Source organism: Drosophila gunungcola, assembly GCF_025200985.1.
Source record: "Drosophila gunungcola strain Sukarami chromosome 3L unlocalized genomic scaffold, Dgunungcola_SK_2 000005F, whole genome shotgun sequence".
Taxonomy (NCBI): Eukaryota; Metazoa; Arthropoda; class Insecta; order Diptera; family Drosophilidae; genus Drosophila; species Drosophila gunungcola.
This window is the reverse complement of record NW_026453180.1, coordinates 4833858-4857650: the sequence shown is the minus strand read 5'-3', so window position 1 is coordinate 4857650 and position 23793 is coordinate 4833858. Positions and strand designations below refer to the sequence as shown.

The following is a 23793-nucleotide window of genomic DNA, read 5'->3' as shown; positions in this document are numbered from 1 at the left end:
TTGATGCTGCTCTGATCGACGGAAAGACAGACCAAACCGCAGAGGAAGTCGAGAATGCTGAGCGAGAAGTTAATTAGGGCAGAATGAAAAGACACGAGGTGAGATATGCAGGCTGGGAGAAGAAAGCTGAACTCGATATCACGGAGATTTTCACCTACTTTATAAGCAAGTTATCCACAATATGCCCACATTAAAAAATTTCTATACCTAGTTTCAAAATGAAATCATATTGATTTTAATTACTTTACCTTTTATCTACTGTTTAAAGTTAGTTAAATAAAATAATTATCACTAAGCTCTCTTAGCCTCCATTAATCCAATAGCACGGATGTTCTCCACTATCTCTGTCTGAAATTAATTTCAAACTTTTCCAGCCAAAAACAACGAGTCGATAAGATTGTGGAAATAAATAGCAAGCCAATGACAGCCGGAAAATCCAGCGCAATTCAGAAAATCAACGTGTTGATATCAACAAACCCAACAATTTGGCTTTATTTACAGATTTATATATGTACTACATATGTATATCTGAAATATCTTCGAGCAGTTTTCGGACAAACAAACCAAAAATAGAAGAACCTTATCAAAAACCATTTAAAATAAAATGTGAAAAATATATATGAAATTTTTATCTCGATTAGTGACATGCCAAACAAAACCAAATAAACAATTCAAAAGGAAGGAAAGAGCAAAAAATAAGGGGGCAAAATTACCGAAAAAGAAAATAATACAAAATATTCCAGCCAGAGTCTGATGACGACAACGAGCGGCGAATGAAAGGCGCAAACAGCAAGAGAAATATTTTTATAAGTCGCAGTAAGCGAAAAATAAATAAACCGAAAGAAATACAGAAAATACAGTCAAATAAAGAGGCGGCGGAGTAGCTCAAACGCGAAAACTTAGATTGGGAGACAATTGGGGTGGTAATTGCGTCCGCTGGAATTTTCAATGAGCTGGGGAAATACGGAGAGACCTTGTGAGATATCAAACAATAACTCATACTGGTCACAAAGGCCCAGAGAAAATGCGGGTAAAGTAAGGCAGCAAAAAAGTCGGGGCCAATGGAAATATTAACACAAATTTTAGAGGGATTTCGGGAGGGGATTTCTTCAAACGCCAAGTCAGACGTGTTCGAGCCTGCAAACGTAATCGGAGATAGCGTGAAAGAGTATATAAAAAACGATACAGAACAAAGTATGGGAATGTCCACAAACATACAAAACAACAGAAAGAGAAACGGCGACAAACCATGTGAAATGCGGCTTCCACTCGCTCTCGCCCAAATTAAAGTTGCCATGGCGTCTATTGTGATAATCAACAATGAAAAAAAGGAAGAAGATGGGGGGAACTAGGCGATAAGAGTCCCCAGAAGAAGCAGAAATATGGCACGGCAACCAATAATAATAAATATTGCGCCTAGTATTAATAACAACGGTTTATTTGCCCAGAGCGCGTGTGTGATAACGATAACTCAAGCAAATCAAGCGATTGTCACTATAATCGATGAGTGCTATCACAACGGTTGGGTGCAATCAAGCGGATGAAATTGAAACTGCAAACAAATAACACAGGATTCATCCTTATAAGTCCAGAAAATACATAAAGCTAAGCAAAGCCAGAAAGAGTCGATAAGTCATTATACCCTTGCAGAGGGTATTATAATTTCAGTCAGAAGTTTGCAACGCAGTGAAGGAGACGTTTCCGACCCTATAAAGTATATATATTCTTGATCAGCATCACTAGGAGAGTCGATCTAGCCATGTCCGTCTGTCCGTCTGTCCGTCTGTCCGTCTGTCCGTCCGTTTATATGCAAACTAGTCTCTCAGTTTTAAAGCTATCTGCATGAAACTTTCCCAAAGTTGTCTTTCTATTGCAGGTAGTATATAAGTCGGAACGAGCCGGATCGGACGACTATAGCATATAGCTCCCATAGGAACAATCGGAAAAATAAATGAAAAAAAATTATAACTTTGCTGTTTTTTAATTTTTTGTTTAGTTCTTCGACATATAGTAATGGTAAAATATTTCCGATTTACGGTTTAAATTTCATCAAAATCGGACGACTATAGCATATAGCTCCCATAGGAACAATCGGAAAAATAAATGAAAAAAAATTATAACTTTGCTGTTTTTTAATTTTTTGTTTAGTTCTTCGAGATATAGTAATGGTTTAATATTTCAGAATTACGGTTTCAATTTCATCAAAATCGGACGACTATAGCATATAGCTCCCATAGGAACAATCGGAAAAATAAATGAAAAAAATTATAACTTTTCTGTTTTTTAATTTTTTGTTTAGTTCTTCGACATATAGCAATGTTTAATTATTTCAGAATTATGGTATAAATTTTATCAAAATCGGACGTCTATAGCATATAGCTCCCATAGAAATAATAAAAATATATAAAATAACTATCTAATAATTGAGCTGCAAATAATCATAGTTTCAATGTTTTTTTTTAGCACATACTCAAGTAAATCATAATTTAAATGTTTTCAAAAGTATTTAATTAATGCAATAGCTGCAAGGGTATATGAACTTCGGCTTGCCGAAGTTTGCTTTCCTTCTTGTTTTTAAATCGATTGGCAATAGCCGATAGATCTTTCATTCATTCCTTCCTTATTTTCCATTTCACTAAAAGAAAACATTTAACAAAATTAATAACTCAACTAAAGTTTTCGAGCAATAAGAAATTCACAAAAAACCCCAATGAACAGAAACTAAATTAATTGATCTAATTTGATTGCTTGTTGCTGTTATTCAAGCTAATTTAAACGTTTCTCTATATAAAGCAGGAAGGTCATCATGAATATTCTAATCAACTTTGTGCTTGGGACACGGAAATCAGAAATTAATCAGTACCGAGTTCTTTTCCACTTATTCGCAAAAAAGCTCTTTAAACTTTTGTGTTTTGGTAGTTTGTGTATATTAACGTACACCTTTTAAAACTCTTTATCTTTCGAATATTGAAAACCTTTGAAAAGTAAGTAGCCATTCTTTCCAAGATCCTCCTAGGATTGCCATATATTTAAAAACATGAAATCTGTTGTTACTTTTCTCTTGCTCGATCCCTTATATATCTGAAGCTCTACTCGTATTGCTCCTCCTCCAATCATACAATTAAAAAAATGAAAATCTATCATAATTGAGTACCGGTTTTTTATAATATGCTATTGGAATAACTTAATACTTATTTACTAAATCTGTACAAAACTCACCTGTCTGACGTTTTCGCTTGCTGTTTGCTGCCGACAAAGTCGATGGTGCAGGTTGCCGCTGGTGTTGCTGATGTTGCTGCTGTTGCTCCTGCTGGTGACGCGTCCCGTCCACAGTTGCCGTCACCGTTAGATCGCCGTAGAAGGAAGTTGCCTTGGCTGATAGTCCCGCTCCAAATCCCGGATAGAATCCGGATCCCCCGCCCCCGGCAACGGCGTAGTCAACGAAATCGGACGTTTTTGGATGGTGAGACGTTTTCATTGGCGCATGCTATCCCAGTCTGTCGTATTCGGCTTTCTCCCTCTTACTCAGTTGGATGGCATTTGGGCTCCTTCTTCAAGTTTTTACTGCCTCCTTACAAACTATGTTTGTACAAAACGTGGAAAAATCACTACTGATTTTTCAAGTGACCTCTTTGAAATTTTAATTTTAATTTCAATATTTTAAGACTTTTTTGTGAGTAAAATTTTATACGAAGAAGATATATTTACAGTAATATATTGTTTCAAGACAAATACAATTATTCCAAATTAAAAGAGAATCTGCAAGTGAAGAGTAAGAGTAAGGTTAGCGATTAGTATGGAAATAAATAACATTCGAATAAAATTCGCCATAAATCACGTACAAAAATAACATACAAACACTCGCACACCTGCCCCACATTTATATATTTTTATTTTAATTAGTTTTTGTAAAATTCCATTCAAATATGCTGCCCAAGAAACACAAACAAATTGTACTATTAATATAAACAGGGAAGGACAGTTTTAAATAATTTCGAATAAACTGAACTAATAATTTTTGATAGAGTTTTGTCCCGATATTAATACATACATATGTACATATATCAAATAATAATTAAATAATTATTGTAGTAATTTATTTATTTAAAAAACACGCATTTTCTTTTTCCAGAGTTCACTGTAGTTGTTATGATTTCTCCACTTGATTCAGCATTTAAACTACGCAAAAATCGGTGTGAAAAAGAGGAAACTATAAAAAAAGGCAAACAAATGTTGGTGCCGAAAAATGAGAGCCACAAAAGAGCGAAAAAAAACAAACAACAATAAAAGCATTTCGGAGATTACGCACTTGGCCCTGGTACACAAACAACATTTACACTCGCACACTTCTGGCCACACGGATACACACAGGCAAACCCTTTTCTACGCACTTTGCTAAAAATTCTACGAAGCCCTCGAAATTAAACCTAATTGGCAACTTTCGGTACCAAACCCAAAAAAATAAACATAAAAAAGAACGAAAATATAAAAATTACCATTAACAACAACAACGAATTAAAGCAAACAAAAAGCCGGTTCCAAAGTTATTAATGGATTGGCCAGTGAGTGGAAAAGGGACAGGAAGTGTTATTGAATGGATTTTTGTTTTGCAGCTGCTGCGAATAAAAAATGCAGAGTAAATTTATCCTGAAGATACACAGTAAATATTTATTTATATCTTCAATTGAAACTATACCAATAAGAAAGTAAAAAATCTTTTATAGAAAACTATATCTGCAAACCACAGAGAACAGTAAAAGTTAAACATTTCGCTATTCACACTGTGAATCCAATAAGACAGTGAAAGTTCAACAACTAGCCATAATAAATAAGTTCGTTCGGCGCAAGTAAAGGCGACAAATCTTTAAGATTTTGACTATCTTGAATTATAATACCCTATTAACACTGACTAACTAACTAACTAATATGACTATGACTATTAAGTTAGCAACGTCGACGGCGGCAGCGACGCCCGGCGCAGACGTCAACAACGAAGAAGAAGAAGAAGAAGAGGGCGAAATACGAAACCGGGCATAAAAACAAGTTCCCCAGCTTCTTGTTGTTGCTGTTGTTGGTATTGTCCATCATCATCATCTCATTTTGGGTGTAACCAAAATTAATATTTATGTTTGTTGATTTGTTTGCAGGAAAATTGCAAAACATAAAAGGTTTTCTTTCGTAATATTTCACCGCACCAGCACACACACACACACACCAATACACGTTCACAAACACCTGCCAGCGAGTCTGGTGTGTTTATTTATGCATTTTAATTTGTTTTGCACCTTTTTTCGCAGCAGCTTCCACACACATACATATGCCTGTGCACATATATATCTTGGTACTTCCTCAACAGCTTTGTAGCTGTATCTCTTCTATGGCTACAACGTCCGCTCGCGAAGCCGTTTGTGGGGACTCTGAATCGAAGAATTGAGGCTCTTTGGGACTGGAGGCACCAAAACTTTGTTGCCACTGAGCCCGAAAAAAGAGAGCGGCGAACCTCTCGCTCTTTCTCGGATTCTCCAGGCGCCTGCGCAAGCCCCCGTCTCTTTCTCTCGCTTCCTGCCGCCCCTTTCTCCCCCGCCTCCTTTTCTCCCCGCTCAATCTGCGACTTTTTTTTAAGCTCTGCCCGGGGGACAAATCGCGAAATTATTTCTGCTTTCTTTCGCTGTGGTTGTTGTTTTGGTTTTTCCTTCATTTGCTACCGTGTAATATCCGTTTCATTTGGGCTTAAGCTCTAAAAATTGGCAATAATATTTAATATAATGCTAGCACTGCCCTTTATATACCGCTAAAGTAAATAAATAAATATCAACCCATTAATTCCTATGAGGATATATGGTAAAATGTAGACCCCAATAATACAAATTTTTATTCTTTTTTCATATTACATTTGGACGTCAATAACTTGTGGTAATACTTTAGACCTCAGCTTCAAAATTTAACAATATCTTATCACGGTCTTTTCTCACCCCTTTAATTATTAAATTGTTATGACTTACTTCCCACGTTCTAATATTATTTAACATAACCCATTATATTAGGAGTCAGTAAGTTATAATAAATACCACTTTTTTAAAACCACGTTTGTTTAGGAAGAAGTCCCTGATTTTATATTGTAGGCAAAGCCAAATATGTCTTCGGATATGAGGGGTATAGCTTGGTCGGTAAGCTCATTTATAGCTTGATTGCTTACGTGGATGTCCCACCTCGGGCGCCACCCAAAAGTGTGAGGGGCTCCATTTGACACGTAAGGATTTGCGTCGGCAGCAAAAACCAAAAGAAAGGGAAGGAGAGCACCAAAGGGAGGCCAAGAACCGGTAAAGGGGCACCTTGTGAAATAGTTTTTTTTTTGCGGTGGGTCGAGAAAAGGGGTTGCATCTGATGTGCGAATAGGGCAAAGTGGTTTCATTGGGCGGCCGCCGAGTAAAATGAGACGCAGTAGCAAAACTTGCGTCTTGGGCAGACTTAATTACACACATATAGAACAAAATGTGGAGATGGTTGTGTGGGTGAAACATATTTTTAGCTTAGCCAAGAAACCGTTATAGTTTAACGGGAGAAAGGGTTACAAGGTGCCTGGTGGAAAACTTTGTTTTCCCCGTAAAGGATCAAAAGGAAACATATGGTTTCATATGGTGAATAATTTGATCAAACTTTGGTTGGAAAATATTGAAAGGGTGAAAAGTGAAGAATTCGTTGAAAACCACGCGCCATAATCAAGGAAATGCTGACAAGTTTCTGATTAAATTGCCGTCATTCGTGTGAAAATAAACCAGAGGTTCCTTTTTGTATAATTGGTATTTAAATAATGGTCTAAAATATTCCAAATGGATTTCTGGGTTTTGTTTGGCTCTGCAGGATGCGAGTTTTACGAGTCTGTGTCCCCGGGGGTTCCCCCACAGAAGACTCGATTAGTTGCAGCCTAAACGGGTTTTGGTGGCGACGTCAGCAGTGTTCTAGGCTGACCTCGCTCTTTCCTCATTCCTCCTGCAGCGACAACGCCACAATTCATTCAGCAATATGGTCGGTTGGCAGCCTGGGCATCAATTACAGGCCAATAAAGCTACAAACCCCCCGGTTCTCCACTTTCCCCGCACGTAATCTCATTTGGTAAACTTTCCAACAGCTGTTGGAGGTGGAGAATCGTGGGAGGGACACCTAACATATGGAAGCTTCGAGTTTTTCTTTTTTCCTTGTAAGCTCTAATTGACAGCTGCCGAAGTGGGCGAGGGGATAGTGGGGGCTGGGCTAAGCCGGGAAAACCCACAAGCGGGTGACCCAACACCCACCACCCACACCCTACTGACGCCTCGTTAAAGTTGTGCAACAATTTCCCTTTAAATGATTTACATAAAAATAAAACCCATGAGGAAAAGGAAAGAGAGTGGGGACTCTCTCTGTCTCTCTCTTTCGGTATCCTGTGCATGAATGAGCACGCTCTCGCATGCTGCTGCGAGAGGAAGAGGAAAGGAGAGAGAGCAGCCGGCGGCGGTTTCTTTGATGAATCGACAAACGCCGTTCAGTTTGATGATTATGATGACGCAGCGTCACAGGAGGATAAATGAGAGGGATAAAAGAGCGAAAAAGAAGAGGAACAACGAAAACAAGGAGTGATTTCCATTTCCGCTCGCCAGTTGTTGTTCTTCTTTTGTTTTGATTAATGCCAAAGTAAAAGAGTTGGCAATAAATCCCAAACAATAAAAATTACCCAAGGGAAAAAAGTCCCAAATGTGGGAGAATTCCCAAACCTTAGATCGACTTATTTTATTGCAGAACATTCCGACTGAATACAGGCAGATAGTATCCTTGTTTAATATATTAAGTGCTCACATGAAAATGTATAACGGTTTTTGAATTGTTGAATTTAATATAAATTGTGATAGCTTAACTTGTAGCAAACTTTAGATATGGACAAAAGTATTTGTAAATTATGTGAATTAAACAAAATTCGTCTTGCTCAAAAAGTCAAATTGAGCAAATATCCTTAACAGTCCATTTTTTTTTTTTTTATAAGATATTAAAGTTTATTTTAACAGACTCTTAAACCAATTCATTTAATTTTATTCACCAAAATATGTTTTTCCCTGAATTTTATGTTAAAGACTTTTAGCTTAATAACATGATTTTTAAAAAATAAATAATTAATTATTATTTTTTGTTTACTTAATGTATTTAAATATTTCAGAGAAGTAAAAATATCACTATCTTTAAAAAAAATTTCAATAGTTATTTTTTCCTAATAATAGATGTGTTTTGATATAATTTTAATTCTAAACTTAACGAATATCCCAGGGACTCTTTAGCTAGGGAATTTCCTTAATTGAGCCCGGGAAAGGGAGAGGGGAAAATAGAGAACAAGTCCCGCACCCGCATGTAACGAAAACAGTGGAAAAATCGACTCTTCCCATATGGAAACCGCCCCCAGCTGAGAAATAATAAAATTATACACAGAGCACCCTGTTAATAAATTGTTGCTAACAAAAGCAAGTACAGCAACAATTCCATGGCGAAACGAAAACATGTTAAAAATGCAATTGAATATTGTTTCGCTCTTTTTTGCCTCAATCGCTCTCTCTTCTGTGCGCTATTTTGAGTTCATCGTTTTCAATTAATTTTCGCTCTGCTTCTTCTTCTCTCTCAGCAAACACAACACAGCACAGCAAACAAAAAAACACGCTCTCTCTCACACACACACTCACAGGCTTGAATACTCGGGGAAATTGGTTTTCATATTTCGCTTACTTTTTGATTCATTTACGATTATGTGGAAAGTGTTGTGGAAATTTGATTATAAAAAAACACTCGCCATGGTTCCCTTTCTTTCTTTTCGCGTTTTTTCACTCACGCACAGGCAAACACAGGATTTGTTGTATTTTTTCTCGCGAGCCCGACGGATTTTGCGTTGTGCTGCGTCCGCGTTTTTTTTCGTCTCATCGAATTTTGAGGTAGAGATGGGAGAAACGACGATGCCAACATCGATGCTGATATCGATGTATCGATGTTGTTCAAAATATTAATAACAGTAAGTAATCGAAAATTTTTTGGATGATGTATTCGCTAAATATTGGTCATTTTAAGATAAATGGTCACTCCAAAAAGTATCGCTCCAGTTATTGCTCACTATGTCTCCGCTGAAATCAAATTTTTAATAATTAGAAAAGAAGAAAAAACTTAGCAAGCCGAAGTGTAGCTATAAAAAGTATAATACTCTTACGCCAAACAAAAATTTATTTGTAGCATTTTAGAGAACAACATAAACCTTTTTTTTTAAGACAAATTATATTAAAACCAAAAAATTATCGGAGTTGAATTTGAAGTAATCGACGATTAGTACCACGAAAAGTCAGCTGTAGAGGTGGAAGACTTAGCTATTTTGGGGTTACCAGGTAAAATCGGTCACACACTCGCAACTTGTAAACAACTCCTTAATTGACCCGTAAATTCGTGAATTTGGCAAACTATTACTGAAAATGCTGTCCTTAACCGATCCTGGCAACTCCGTGGGCATTCCCGACAAGGCCTGGCAGCCGCATTTCGTGACTCTGGAAACTAGGTGGGCTATGCGAAACAATATTGTTGATATGAAATCGGCAACATTTAAAGTACAGTGCACGCTCGATGCAGTAGACGTATTACTTCAGTATTGTCATAATCAGTACATTAATATAAAAATTAAAAAAATAAAATACTACTAGGAAAAAATGTCAAAATATGTATCTTCCCTTTTCTATAGTACTTCAAAAATATTTTTGTTACAGGGCACGCCCGATACAGTAAACTTATATGTTATAATTGATATAATAATGTGTAGAACCTTCCGTTTTGATCTTGATTGCTAGTTAAATTTAGCTAAAACTAGAAAACATTTACATATTAATTATTTACTTACATATTTTAAAATATTCTTTCCAACAGCATGGGTGAAATCACCGTGGAGCTGTACTGGAAACATGCCCCCAACACGTGCCGCAATTTCGCCGAGCTCTCGAGGAGGGGCTACTACAACAACGTGGTGTTCCACCGCATAATCAGGGACTTCATGATCCAGGGCGGCGATCCCACGGGAACGGGACGCGGCGGCACCTCCATCTACGGATCGGAATTCGGGGACGAGCTGCACGGCGATCTGAAGCACACGGGCGCGGGCATCCTCTCGATGGCCAATTCAGGACCAGACACCAATGGATCCCAGTTCTTCATCACCCTGGCGCCCACGCAATGGCTGGATGGCAAGCACACGATCTTCGGAAGGGTCTACACCGGCATGGAAGTGGTCAAGCGGATTGGAATGGTGGAGACCGACAAGAACGATCGTCCTGTGGATCCCCTAAGGATAATTAAGGCCAAGGTGGACAAGCTATAGGAATGCATGTCAAGAGGTACGATTATACTAAGCGAACAGTGTATGTTTAAATATATAAACAATATTTACAAATGTTAAGAAACTCTTAGTATTGTAATTACACGAATTTCAAAAGCTGTGAGGATGATCTTGATTTTAAACTACTTTACTTAAAATCTTTTGAATGAGAAAGCCCACTGAAAAGTACATTTGACAAGTGAAAATCTTTTTATAAATAACCAGAGGGTGTTTAAATCGTTGTATATAATATTTCCTGTTTGTAATAGCTTCAGGGGTATTTAAACTTCGGCTTGCCAAAGCTACCTTCCTTTGTTGTTAAAATTGTAGGAGTCCTCATTTTCTTGTTTAAATGTTTAAATGTATTTACGGAATGACTAGAAACACAAGATCACAGGATGGCAGAGGAACCTCTCGTCTACATGGTGCTGTCCAACATGTCCACCAGCCGCTTGATCTCCCTGCTGTGGAATGTAACGAACATAAGATTTCGAAAGTCTGGCAAAGATTACACATAGACTGACATGCGCTGGCCCAGCTGCTCCGTGGGCTTCATCGACTTGGTGATCTCCTCCGCTTTGGCCAGCAGTTGGTACTGGCACTTGATGTTGGCATCCAGCGTGTCCGTGAGCTTGTTGACGGCATTCCGATGGACCTCCACGTTGTCGGCGGTTATGGAGGAGATCGAGTGCAGCAGGTTGCCCAGATTCTCCAGCAGATTGTCCACCGAGGTGGCCAGATACTGGGCCTCCAGTTCAATGTCGCTCAGTACGCTGCCATCCACTTCGGGCACGTTGCGGGATTGCAAGAACCTCCGGGTCAGCAGGCCGTTTCCGGATGAGCCCAAGCCCGTTCCCAGTCCCACTGGTGCTCCTGGACCCATGGACGCGGAGGGCGTGGTGTGCTCCGAGGAGTAGTCCGTGGAGGCGGCCACTCCCTCGCGCAATTTGGCCTCCAAATCGTGGGCCACAAAGTGACGCATGCCATCCGAGTCACTGGCTCCCTCCAGTTCATAGGGCAGATCTGCAAAAGGAGGGTAGTCTTGTCTAGAATTTCGGGGCTACTTTGAGGCATCCGATCCTACTGCTGCTGTCCGCCTTCAGTCTGTGCCTTTGCAGGTCCCCCGAGTGACTGTCCCTGGAGTTGCTGTTCGAGTTGCTCTGGTCCTCCTCCTCGGGATCATCCTCCTCGGCACCGTCGTCATCCTCGCCAGAGTCCAGGTTCACATAGCTCTCGCCGTTTGGTCCCTGTTTGACCGAGTTTCCCGGCATCATTCTGGGATTACCCGCCGCCGTGGGCGTGAGATCCTGCAGGATGTGGTCCGGCACCTCGCCAGGATACTGGGCCAGAAATGGGATCTCCGTGTACGAGGTGGGCGTGGCTCCGGACCTTCCACTGCCCTCTGCTTGGCCGCTCTCGTCGTCCACGTACCCATAGCGCGGACGGATGGGAATGTCCTGGTGGCGGTGTGACATTTGAAACAATTCCCGGGGCCTTGAAATCCAAAAGAAAATTCAAGAAATTTCGGAGCACCAACAGTATGGGGTAAACAAAAACAAACCAATGTATAAAATACTCTTTAAATGGTCACCCTGATTTACTGTGTCCAAAAAATATACCAGATGTCGATATCGATAACAAAAGGATTTAAGGCGCAATGCAAATGGGCACACCGATACATTTTTGAATTTAGCGCTCCTTCAAGACTTAAATAATTATGAATTTATTTCATTTAAAAAAATATATATAAGATATAGAAAACATAATTTTTTTGCGTCATATTCATTTGGAAGCAATAAAATATTTTCGCCTTAAACAAAAAAGTAAAATGTACAAAAAGAGAATAGTAAAGTATTTTTTTTTAAAACCTTAACGGTAGCCGCCACTGTTTTTATCAGATCTCGGGGTCGTATCGCAATCCATCAATAATTTTCTCGAAGCGCAGTAAACACTGTGTAGCCAGTCGGCTAAATTCCAAAATACTGTTTGGGCGAACCCAGACAGACTAGAGTTATTTACTCCGCTAACCCGAAACTCCGCTAACCGAATAGGTTGACCCAAAAAAAAGCTCAACACAACTGCAACGCAACTGAGGTCGAGTGTTGCGGTCAGCGATTGAGAGATACCAGAGTGAGTATCTGGCGCACGCCGACGAACTCGATGGCTTACTCGTTCCTTAAGTTCATCATGGGCCAGACGTTGTCGGAACCGGTGACCACCAAGGATTCGGCCTGCTGCGCAAACGCCGCGTACCGCGTGGGCTCCAGCTGCATGCAGGGATGGCGCGTGGAGATGGAGGATGCCCACACCCATATCCTGGCACTGCCGGAGGATCCGCAGGCGGCCTTCTTTGCCGTGTACGATGGACATGGTGGAGCGGCGGTGGCCAAGTTTGCGGGCAAACATCTGCACAAGTTCGTGACGAAGAGGCCGGAGTACAGGGACAATGGCGTGGAGGTGGCCCTGAAGAGGGCCTTTCTAGACTTTGACCGCGAGATGCTGCACAATGGATCGGTTGGGGAGCAGAGTGCGGGCTCTACGGCAGTGGTGGTGCTCATAAGGGAGCGGCGCCTGTACTGCGCCAATGCGGGCGATTCGCGGGCCATAGCCTGCGTTTCCGGAATGGTCCAGGCTCTGTCCATGGACCACAAGCCCAATGACGAGGCGGAGACCAAGCGCATCTTGGCAGGCGGCGGTTGGGTGGAGTTCAATCGGGTCAACGGCAATCTGGCTCTGTCGCGAGCCCTCGGTGACTTTGTCTACAAAAAGAACTTGCTGAAGAGCCCCGAGGAACAGATCGTCACGGCCAATCCGGATGTGGAGATCCGGGACATCACCGAGGACTGGGAGTTCGTCCTCCTCGCCTGCGATGGCATCTGGGATGTGATGACCAGCTCCGAGGTCTGTCACTTTGTCCGCCGGCGCATTTGCGAGGGCCAGGAGCCGCAGAGCATTTGCGAGGACCTGATGAACCACTGCCTGTCGCCGGATGGCCATGCCAGTGGTGTGGGTGGCGACAATATGACCGTAATTCTGGTCTGCCTTCTCCACAACAAGAGCTACGAGGATCTGGTGGTGCGTTGCGGTGGCAAACGGAAAACCCCCGTGGAATCTGTGGGCGACATCAAGGAGCAGCCAGGCGTCCTCAAGGTGGTCTCTCCATGTCCTCAGGGATCTGCGGGCACTTCGGCCTCGCGATTGGGCATGGGCTTGGGTCTACGCGATTTGCCAAGGAAGAACTCCAACTCCTAACTAAACCCATTGCTTTCTGTTTTTACCTGTTTCACGTTTGCGTTTTCACGTTTATACTCTCACATTTGGCACATTATTACCGGGCTCTCCAAATTTATAGTTTCTCAAATCTTTTTCCTCCGCTAAAACTTAATAAATTGTTTATAAACTGCTGGCAGCAAACTTTTCATAAATGGTTTAATGAAAACTATGTTTTTTTGACCCCGATTTGTTGGTATCAATTCGCAGAAAAAATAAGTTGCTTAAATATTTCCAAACGCAATCCTTAACATTTCATTAGTTGAGATAAGGTTTTGGTGTAAGGATTTAAAATTTTAAAAAGTACAAATAACATCTCATTTTCCAAAGAAAAAACATTTCCGTTTTTATTTTTGTGGGGATCAGTGGATCTCTCTTTTAATTCGAATTAATGTGCAAATCTATAATACAGTTTAGAGCTACGTATACGTGTATATATATATATATATAAGTATAACTTTTGGTGTATATGGTAAGTAAGAGTATATAAAGGTAATATGCATCTAAATAGATATATCTTTGGTGCGATTAGCTGTAGGTCGAATCGGAGTTAATCGAATCGATTCGAGTTGGGCTGAGTATGCGAAATGCAGTGGGTGTCTCTCGAAAACTAAATGTTAAGAAGGCTACAAAATAATAAGCGATCTCTCCGAAACGTTGAAATAAAATGTACAGATGTGGTAGAGGCTAATTAGTGTTACGGTTATGTCAATTATTGCACCACATGCGGCCGTAAAGTGCTTAAAATAACGCCACGCACACAGCATGGAGGAGATTGGGGGATCGGGGAACCCCCATATCACCTCTATTCGTCAGATGTGCGCGCTGAATTTAAAGATAAAGACTAGAATTTCTCTCGTTTTGGTCCGACTTCCGTGCCGGAAGCAGGAAGTCGATCAATGCCTTAATGCGAAGTGATTAATGGGGTTAGTAAGTGTGTGAAATATCTTTGGATATCTTTCCTAGTTGATTGTAAAATCATAATGCTAGATGAGTATGTGTTTGTAAAGTTTGTAGCTTTGCTGCGGTGTTCTTCGATCGATTTGGATTTGGGATGCTATATCTCTCGTTCGTATGTGCTATAAAAAAATACTGGTTACATTTGGTTTTTTGTCGCTGTTCTTGGCAAGTCTCTAAGAAGTCTCTTATTACAACTAAGTGAAGATCAAATGGGGACCGATCGGGGATCGACCGATCGATCCAACCTTGTCTCTCTAAATATCTACGGTGTATAACCTCGCCATCCTCCTTGGAGTTACTTCCCTTCGATAAGCTTTACGTCTGGAATCGTCTACTCTCTAATGGTACTTAAGCTCTTTTGCATTTTTATCACATATTCGTTGACTACAGTAAGAAAGTGGGTGCTTTAGTTGGATTTGGTTTAAGTGGGTACTCGATTTGCTTTGGGTAGTGCTCTTGTTCTCTCCGCTGTCTTTTTCTTGATGTCCGGGTCCCATTTCGGGGTATCCTTGTCCTATGCCACCATGGCATAGTTCCCAGTCAGCTCGAAAGGACTCGTCTTGGCCGAGTGTGTGAAGTTGTTCTTGGGCGAAAAGTCCACGGGCTGTTCCTGCGTGCTGGCATTGCTGAGTGTTCCCTGAGTGGGCGTGGTCTGGCCCGGAAAGTGGGAGTAGGTAAGGGCCAAGGGCAAGGCCATGGGCAGGTGGGGATTGGGATGCAGCTCCTGGTAGAGACTGGGTATCCCATGTGGCAGCACCGTGGGCTGGATCACATTGATCCGCTTGAACTTTTCGTATTCCTCCAAAGCGGAAGCAGAGTGATTGTAGGCGGTCACCTCTGGGCCACCTGGATAACCCTGGTAGGCCAAGGCCGCCTGTCGCCGCTCCTTCTCCTTCTGCAGCAGCTTGTTAGCCAGTGTGGATTTGGCCGAATCGGGCGCGGCACACTGAAACAAAAGTGGAAAGGGATCGATTAACCTTAGTGAGCAGAATACCCGATCTTAGAAATTAAGAAATCAAAGGAAGGATATTTTGGGGTTTGAGTTTTTGTGAGCTAAAGAACTAGGTTTAAAAATTAGGTTTAGCTTCTAAAGAATTCGCGTTTTAAGATTTTTTAGAACAAAGGATTAAAGATCTAAGATAAGTGTTAGTTTAGTGCTTAGGTAATCACGCTTTAAGTGTTATTTTATTAAGGGCTCATTATTATGCTTTGAGTTCCCTTATGCTGAAGAATTCGCGTTCTAAGGTTCTTTAAGAATTAAGGACGTATTATTTGTAAGTATTAGGTAGATAAAAATACTTACCACTGGGGTAGGAGATCCGGGATTCAAGCCCACCTCCATTTGCTGTCGCTTGGGCGATGTGGGAGGTCGGTTGCTGGCGGTGGAACCCGAACCCGTAGACGACATCGCTCCCGATCCCGAGACCCCTCCACGATTCTTCATGCAGGAGGACTCCTCGTGCTTGTACAGGTAGGACTTTAAGGCAAAAGCTTTGCCGCATCGGGCACAAGTGTGTGGCTTGGTGTTCGAGTGCGTCTGGATGTGGGCGCGCAGGTTGCTCTTGTCGGCGAAGGCCTTCTCGCAGACGCTGCACTTGAAGGGCTTCTCGCCGGTGTGGGTGCGTATGTGGCCCTGGAGGAGCCATGGCCTCGAGAAGCACTTGCCGCAGAACTGGCACTCGCATCCCTGGTTGTGGGTGCGCACATGCATCGAATAGGCCGGCATCGAAACGTACACCTTCTCGCAGTAGGGACAATGGCGCGCCTTCTTGTCCATGATTGACCTGGTGGGGAGATGAAAATAAAATTTATTTTCTAACCTTCTTCAAACAAATAAAAGCATATGTTAAAATGGCATGGAAATATAAGTTTATTTGCTGCAAAAGCGTTTGCACTCACGACCAACAGATTAAAATGCTAACTACTACCCCTCAAATTTTTCAAAGAGTTGTAACAACAAAAGTCATATACAAAAATGTATAGTTTTTCTACCATTTAAATTGTTATAATACATTTTAGTTTATTCAAAATTATAAAAGCACAAATTTGAGAAGAAAGCATATTCAATTGTTGAGGTAAACAAATTCTTAAACATAGTTTATTATTAATTTAACATATATGTATTTTTTTGTGTGCATTAAGAGTTTACCCACCTGTGGGTTTGTCTATGGCGAGCCAGATTGGAGGATGTGGAATACTTCTTGCCGCACTCGGGACAGATGTGCTCGTCGTCCAGCAGCGAGGCGGAGTTGAGTAACTCGTCCTGCTCCGGATGATGGTGCTCCCTGGATAGCAGGCTGGATGTGAAGCTGGAACTGCTGCTGGTGCAGGAATTCGAGTCGGAGATGGTGCAGCGTCGCTTTCTGCGATCGAACACCTTGTGACTGTAGTAGTTGGTGTCGTCGTCCGAGGTTGCGTATACAACAGGCATTGGCTTCGCCTCGTCCTCGGTGATCAGGGGACCCGCCGCCAATGTGACCTCCGCCAGCTGGGTGAGATTGTACAGCTCCTCGGGAATGGGCGTCGCCTGCTGGTCCTTCGTCATCGCGATGAAGAGATGGTGAAATGTCTGCAAGGCATTGGGGAATTTCTGTGATGAAAACAGCATGACTAGACGCGAAATGTTATTATGGCAACCTGCTAAATGCGCATTTGGTGCGTCATTACCTAGCTAAAATAGACCACAACATCGTCAAAGTTTAATATAAACCTCAAGATATATGGGAAATTCAAAGTATTTAGGTAGCAGTTAGCCCCTGCTAAGCATTTGCAAGATATATACATTTTTAATCATTTCTTTTGCACCTTAGTTGATATAGTTTTGAATAGCAGCTTTAAAATAATGAATGATTTTTAATATATTTGTTCTAATTTTCCCATTTTAAGGGTCATAAAAAATGTTTAAGTGACGATTAACTCTCGTTAAAAACAAATTGATTATTGTTTAGACCCTTATCATTCCGTATTTTATTTATTATTAATTATATTCAGTTTTAATTCGTCATCCTAAGTGCATGAACAAATGTGCCCAAAAACTTGGTTCAGCATAGACTCCATAAGCCAATTAAATGGTGTGAAAGACTAGTATCCTCATTATTTATTGGCTTTCAACACAATTTTTTCAAATTAGTGGCTCATTATGTCTTTGAAAGTGCACGAAAATACACCAATAATCGAATTTTTCGGCATGAGAAGCTAAGAATCCCCTTCGGAACGCAACGCACATCCCCAGTGCAATCGCCGCCATCTATCATCCCACCTATCATAGATCTTTCCCTCCACTTGTGCTTACGCCATAATTCTTGTTTGTTTATTTGCAAATGCATCAATTTATAATTAAGGACAGAGTCGAGAGGCCACACTCGGAGTCCGAGATGTGAGATGTGAGCCAAAGTCGTCTGCATCATCATCATTGCCGAATCGAGAATAGGAATTATCGCACGGGGTTGAGGGTTGAGCAGAGCCCACGGGGCGTATGATTAACGTCACAGCTACTACTTGCTGCATTTTGCATTTTGATTCTGATTCTGATTCTGATTCTGGCACTTGTTGGCTGTTTTGTGGTTCGTGGTGCTTCTCTTTTGCGTGGTCAAATAAATTTATGTCGAAATGAATGCGCTTAATTTGTTCATGTTGTCATGGCATTGATTAATATCGCACGTAATTGGCTCAGCCGAAAATCAGGTGGGATTCGGTGCTACTATATAGGAGTATTCCTTAACTAATATAGTTTACTGTACTTAAAGCACACAGAGAGGAAAAAAGTTCTTGATATTTGTCATTTGTTAAGGGATGTACTCAAGGCACTTACCTAAAAATTTTATTTTTAATAGTTAATCATTTTTTTCTGATTTAGGCTCAAGTTGAATTTTTTCCGAATATAAAACCGAAATCTTCATTGGTTTCGGGGTTTTATTTTAACTTCACGACAGGAATACAATATATTATCTAAATATATTATGAATTTTTGAAAGCAACTTGATTTATTCCGAATAAACTGATAAGAAAAACGTAGCAAATAAAAGTATGTTGTACTTAATTATTTTTCAGTATTTTTTTTATACAAAACCAATTATTGCAATATTCTTTGTAATTTAAAGTTATGAATCCGTAATTATTTTTCTGAGCGCAGAGGCATCAATTTTTATATATCCATCGCACTTGATCGCGTGTGTTTATCATGGGAAAGTTTTCTCCTTTATTTTGCTGCCCCAAAAAAAAAATTCTAAATAATCGAACTCATTGAAGAATCTGGGGGGACATCCCCTTTGAAGGGGGATTAAGATGGGTAGATCGGTGCGGTTTCTCCCCTCTTGAGGAGGTCATGTGCAATAATGCGGCGGCTGTTTTGGTTTTGGTTTTGCTCTTGCTTTCGGTTTTGTTTGTTTCCCTAAGATTCTCTGTATTTCGCCTGAGGCCAGCAGCGAGTTTTTTTTTATTTGGCTTTGGGGGGAAAATGTGGGTAAGAATTCCCTCCCCAAATACCCTAGCCAAAACACATCTGCCATTCGCCCCCGCCAGCGAAATCGGCAACCTGTTGCGTCTTCTTAGCTGCCAATTCTCGTCTTTTTCTCGGGCAGCAGTACATCAAAATGTTTTTGCGGCAATTAAGCGGAATTTTCGCTGCTGCCAAGGTGGCCGAAAGGTGTTCGAAAGTGGTTTTCCATGAAGGAATTATAGTTGTATTCCCCCCTTTTGAGTGGGTGTGAGCAAAAAGCCGCCAGACATCCATAGCTTGTGTCTTGGCAATTTGCGGCCCATTTATTTATCTGTACATATGTATATATATGCCCCAACACCACCTGAGGCCCTGTTCCCAGGTGGTTGCCGTATACATTTAAATATAGCACTCAAATGAATGCCATTTTCCACCTAATCACGTCATTTCAATACCCGATTTCCATCGAACACGAAATGCTCAAAAAGTCTCTGAAGAACAATAATATACGTCTGAGAATTCGCCGGGGAAAAAGCAAACAGCTGACAAGTGATCAGCGGACCTCCTCCATCCTGCCATTTCTATATCCCCCACATATGCCTCATGTCCATTCCCCCCTCATATGTTCTTGTACCTCCCCCCAAAAAGAAATGTCTGTGCCATATTTCCGATGTCAGAATCGCTTGGGGCATACGAAATGTCGCATGTTTCTGTGACAGGTCGTTAATTAATTATTCCTCGGCCCCGTGCGATTGCAGATCGGTAATCGCAGATGACAGGACAGGAAGAAGGTGGCTAGGGATCGCCGATACATGCTTCGGATTCGAAGTCTAATTAAAAACATTGGTGTCCCTTCTTAGAACTTCCTACGGAGCGAACAAATCGCTGGAGAAGCAAAAACACATTGGATAGAGCTATAGTTTTATATAAAATCTTAAATAACTTTAACATTTAATTTCACGTGACATATGAAACATCATTTTACCATATAACTATAATATTATATTATTAATATAACTACACAAATTTTATAAATGCAGAAAGATTTTATTTTAGTTTTTTCTTTTATATTACATATTTCTGTACTAATTATACTAATACTTTAATATTAAAAGGGATCATAGGGATCTTATTTCTTGTTGAGTGTAACTTTGAGGCTGGAAAGTATTATAAATGCATTAAATTTTTTAATTCGTATTGGAAAACAACGTGTTCCCATTTGGTATTATTTAAATTCACAAAACTTCGTTTTTTTTCTCAGTGTATTAAGCTGCTTAGACTCCCACCAACCGTATGATTCATCTTAGTGACCCCAGCCGAATCTTGGGCATTCCATGGGCACCGAACAATGGACCACGGACCGGGTAACATATTTAACTCAACTTCGCATGCCATTTTGAATTCTGCGCATCTCCGGCCGTATAAAATCCGTATTTCTGGACCGGACCGGGGAAAGAGTTCAAAGTCCTGTTAATGTACACAGAAAGCGAAAGGCCAAGCGAAATGCTGATGGCCAACAGAGGTGGCTTCGGTGGCCTTAACATGCGTCTGTCTTTCGCCCCCGGGCATCTATAAATATAGTACCATTGATCCCTTGCATAGTTTACATTTTAGTTCAAACTTGAAAACGCAACGCGAATGCACAATAAACAACAATATTCTGAAGCGCCAGCCTCAACCTCTGGTTATTCCCAGTTTTCCCACTTTTCCCGGTCCAGAGTCAATGCCATCCACCACATGAACCTCACATACATATACACTGGCAAAAAAACGTAGTAAGTCTTATATATTTTCTACTCAATTAAAATATTTTTCAATTTGATTTTTATCCCTAGGGGTTTTTATTTGTTTTAAATATGAAAATATTAAAACTTTTTAAACTTGACTATATTCGAAAATGATTTTAGTATTTCGAAAATAAATAAAAGTTAAAGCCTTGTTTATAAGAACCATTTTAAATCGAATATTTTCCACATGTATTAAAATATTGAATTATTAAATCATACTAATTAGTGTGCATTGTTTATAGTGCTATGATTTTATATTAAGTTTTGATATTGAATATAATGTATTGAATTTAATAGGCAGGTATTAATTTGTACTACTCCATTTTTTTATCAGTGTACAGCCCCCACTGCGCTTCGATTGAAATGTTTGGATTTGGGAATCCGTTTTTGTTTACCCCAGAACGCAGGCCCTCATCAATCGTTGCCTCAACTGCAGTTCCCGACGGTTTTTGTTTACGGACATTTGTTTAAACATTTGGACGGGAAAAGGACACAAAGGAGCAGGTCTCACCTGTAAATCACGGCAGATAATTAGCCCCCCAGATTGATCTTGCATATATGTCTGTTATTTTATGCCCACAAATTGGCGTGAGGATCTACGCATTTACCACCGCCAGACAATGGCTATATCCATATGTTCATATATATATAGATGGTCACACGGAAAGATACAGATACTATACATATTCCCGGCCACTATTTCCCGTTCTCAAAAGCTCATTGCCAATGCAAACATTGCTCACGTAAATGTCAAAATATCAAAAGAAATAATAATATTAATTTAACAAGTGCAGGGGGTCTGAGCAATTGGGGATCGGAAAACGCCGCTCATTTGCAGTCACGCGAATCTTTTGGCCCAATTTGCCAAAGCCAAAGCAGATTTTCGATCTTGTTTCGGTTCCTGGGCAAATATGTAGCTATGCATGCTCAAAGGTGTGTGTTCTATTGTGTAATCGGAAAGGTGGGAAAATGGAAAATGGAAAACGGAAAAATTACCCCCCCACCTTTCACTTTCCTTCACCTTTCATTCACTTTTTTTCGCCAACTCACCCCACGCAGCTTGGATAGTTTTGGGTGCTATCTCGTATATAGACGGATGATTCAGTTGCCGATGAGAAATCAATAATATATCACACACACAGAATGGCTTTCACGAAGTTCACCACCCGCCAAGAGTTCGCATATGGCAATGGGGGCTTTGCTGATTTTCGGGGGATCGATAATGATAATGATCCTCGTTAATTGTCAAAAAACCGATTAATTAGTCGCACGGACGGATTTCGCATCCGTAAAGGCGAGCGCACGCAGCGAGATCCCAGGAAGAACTGAGCGTTCTTCGCCAGACCACTTACAGTTTTTACATCTTGCGGCCGCCGCGGCCGCCGCTGCCGATTCCGCCGATTCGATTCTTCTGCCTCCGGCGGCGTACACCTCTCTGCTGCCGTATTTTACACTGAGAAAAAATTGATGTGTTGCCTTTGTAAAATATGAAAAATAACTAGAATTATGCCAACATGGGTTTTGCTAAACCATCTGCGTATTACTCCTAAGTACTAAATGCGATTTAACAATTTTATTTATATCAATGCGGTATATTACCCTACACTGGTTAAGAAAACGTAGTACATACAAATATTTTGTGCTCAACTTAAATATTTTTCGCTTTGATTTACATCCATTTCGGTTTTTAGCTATTTTAATTATGAAAATATTACAATTTTTCATTTGACCATTTTCGGAATTTATTTAAATATTGATTCAATCTAAGTTTAAGCCATATTTAATTTTAATAAAATGCATTTGAATCAAATAGAAACTATTTCCAATTTAATATTTTCCACATTAAATTTTAAAATATTAAAATATTACCCTTATAATTTAATATTATGATTTCATAATTAGTTTTTAATTTATATATAAAATTTTAAATTCAATAGTCATATATTTGGTTAAACTATTCAATTTTATTATCAGTTATTAGCAACTATTAAAAGTTGAAATGACCTGTTGGTAACCATCGTTTCTCTTAGTGTACATCCGCATCCACGTCGAAGAGGTGACGAAGCTGACACGGAGGGATTTAAGGTGGCGGAGGAGGAGGTCGTTGTGGACGTGGACGACAGCAAGCAGCTGTTGGCCGCTCTTCGCGTAGATCGTATCGTATCGTACGATAAGAACCATATAGTATCGAAATCGAACATAACTCCGAGAACAAACCACGTACAACGCCGGCAGTGACGCCAACTGCGACGCCGACTGAGGCAGCGACGGAACAAGTGTGTGCGGTTTAAAAATAAATCGAAAATAATGTTTTCATCATTTTCATGCCACCGCTCTCTAAGCTCTCTCCCTCACTTTTTTTTTCTGCCTGCACTGCCTGCATTTTCCGAAAGGGAAAACTGTTCTCGAGGTGGCGATGCTCCTGCTGGCAGGACCACTGCGCAGAATTCTTCTAACGATCCGCAGTCAGTGTCAAAAACCTCACTTACTCGGTGCAAAACAGAAGCGGGCAACAAAATAGGAATTTATTTTCAATGATATACAGGAATTTATTTATTTTTAGCACTGAATCTAAGATTTCGAAATTGTATTTATTTTTACAAAAATTTAATTATTTTTATTACATTTCTGTTCATCCCGAATGTTACAAAATACTGTATTCAAATAATTGTGATTTTAAGCAACCTGTCCATTTAAATCGTTTTAAAATTTACAATTTTTTTTTCTCAAAAAAAATTTTTTTTTGTTCTTTTTAAAATTACTGATTAGACAGCGAGGTAAACTATTTTTTTTTTTTTTAAATTTTCTGACCACTGTTTAGATACAGATACATTGTGAACGTTATTATTTTTTTTTGTTACTTTCGTCATTGCTATTTTTGTGACCTGAGCTGTAAGAATTTGCCCCATGTGTCAGTGTGTTTTTTCGCCTGCCCCATGCTGATTTGCCTAGAAAGAGAGATTCTCTCGCTTCGT

At 40.3% G+C, this 23793-nt stretch overlaps 5 protein-coding genes across 8 annotated transcripts in view; 2 read left to right on the top strand and 3 right to left on the bottom strand.

The window, feature by feature from the left end:
* Positions 1 to 8948, bottom strand: part of LOC128259023 (homeodomain-interacting protein kinase 2) — a 42679-nt gene extending 33731 nt beyond the window's left edge. The window contains exons 1-2 of one of the 2 annotated variants that reach the window (XM_052991105.1): positions 8746 to 8948; positions 3220 to 3759 (exon numbers count right to left, since the gene is read on the bottom strand). In XM_052991105.1, the coding sequence (XP_052847065.1) occupies positions 3220 to 3478 (259 nt within the window). In that variant the 5' untranslated portion in view covers positions 3479 to 3759; positions 8746 to 8948. Of the gene's footprint in view, positions 1 to 3219; positions 3760 to 5285; positions 5427 to 8745 lie in introns of those variants that run through there. The other variant, XM_052991106.1, reaches the window with a different exon arrangement.
* A 256-nt stretch (positions 8949 to 9204) lies between these two features.
* On the top strand, positions 9205 to 10448 carry LOC128259051 (peptidyl-prolyl cis-trans isomerase-like 1). Of its 2 annotated transcripts, none has more exons than XM_052991182.1 (2): positions 9205 to 9389; positions 9919 to 10448. In XM_052991182.1, the coding sequence occupies exon 2, from the start codon at positions 9920 to 9922 to the stop codon at positions 10364 to 10366; it is 447 nt and encodes a 148-aa protein (XP_052847142.1). In that variant the 5' UTR covers positions 9205 to 9389; position 9919; the 3' UTR covers positions 10367 to 10448. The 2 variants fall into 2 exon arrangements, with proteins under 2 accessions (XP_052847142.1, XP_052847141.1); XM_052991181.1 differs by having other exon boundaries at positions 9211 to 9556.
* Positions 10449 to 10495: 47 nt separating this feature from the next.
* LOC128259045 (BLOC-1-related complex subunit 6) lies at positions 10496 to 11917 on the bottom strand. Of its 2 annotated transcripts, none has more exons than XM_052991161.1 (3): positions 11448 to 11917; positions 10888 to 11386; positions 10496 to 10827 (listed from the first exon to the last, which is right to left on the bottom strand). In XM_052991161.1, exons 1-3 carry the CDS (start codon positions 11836 to 11838, stop codon positions 10782 to 10784), a joined length of 936 nt encoding a protein of 311 aa, XP_052847121.1. In that variant the 5' UTR covers positions 11839 to 11917; the 3' UTR covers positions 10496 to 10781. The 2 variants fall into 2 exon arrangements, with proteins under 2 accessions (XP_052847121.1, XP_052847122.1); XM_052991162.1 differs by having other exon boundaries at positions 10496 to 10824.
* A 365-nt stretch (positions 11918 to 12282) lies between these two features.
* On the top strand, positions 12283 to 13772 carry LOC128259041 (probable protein phosphatase 2C T23F11.1). Its single transcript, XM_052991157.1, has 2 exons — positions 12283 to 12493; positions 12545 to 13772. The coding sequence occupies exon 2, from the start codon at positions 12551 to 12553 to the stop codon at positions 13613 to 13615; it is 1065 nt and encodes a 354-aa protein (XP_052847117.1). The 5' UTR covers positions 12283 to 12493; positions 12545 to 12550; the 3' UTR covers positions 13616 to 13772.
* A 211-nt stretch (positions 13773 to 13983) lies between these two features.
* LOC128259037 (protein snail homolog Sna) lies at positions 13984 to 22131 on the bottom strand. The gene is made up of 4 exons (XM_052991153.1): positions 21869 to 22131; positions 16747 to 17162; positions 15897 to 16377; positions 13984 to 15539 (listed from the first exon to the last, which is right to left on the bottom strand). Exons 2-4 carry the CDS (start codon positions 17136 to 17138, stop codon positions 15108 to 15110), a joined length of 1305 nt encoding a protein of 434 aa, XP_052847113.1. The 5' UTR covers positions 17139 to 17162; positions 21869 to 22131; the 3' UTR covers positions 13984 to 15107.
* Between the last annotated feature and the right edge of the window lie 1662 nt (positions 22132 to 23793).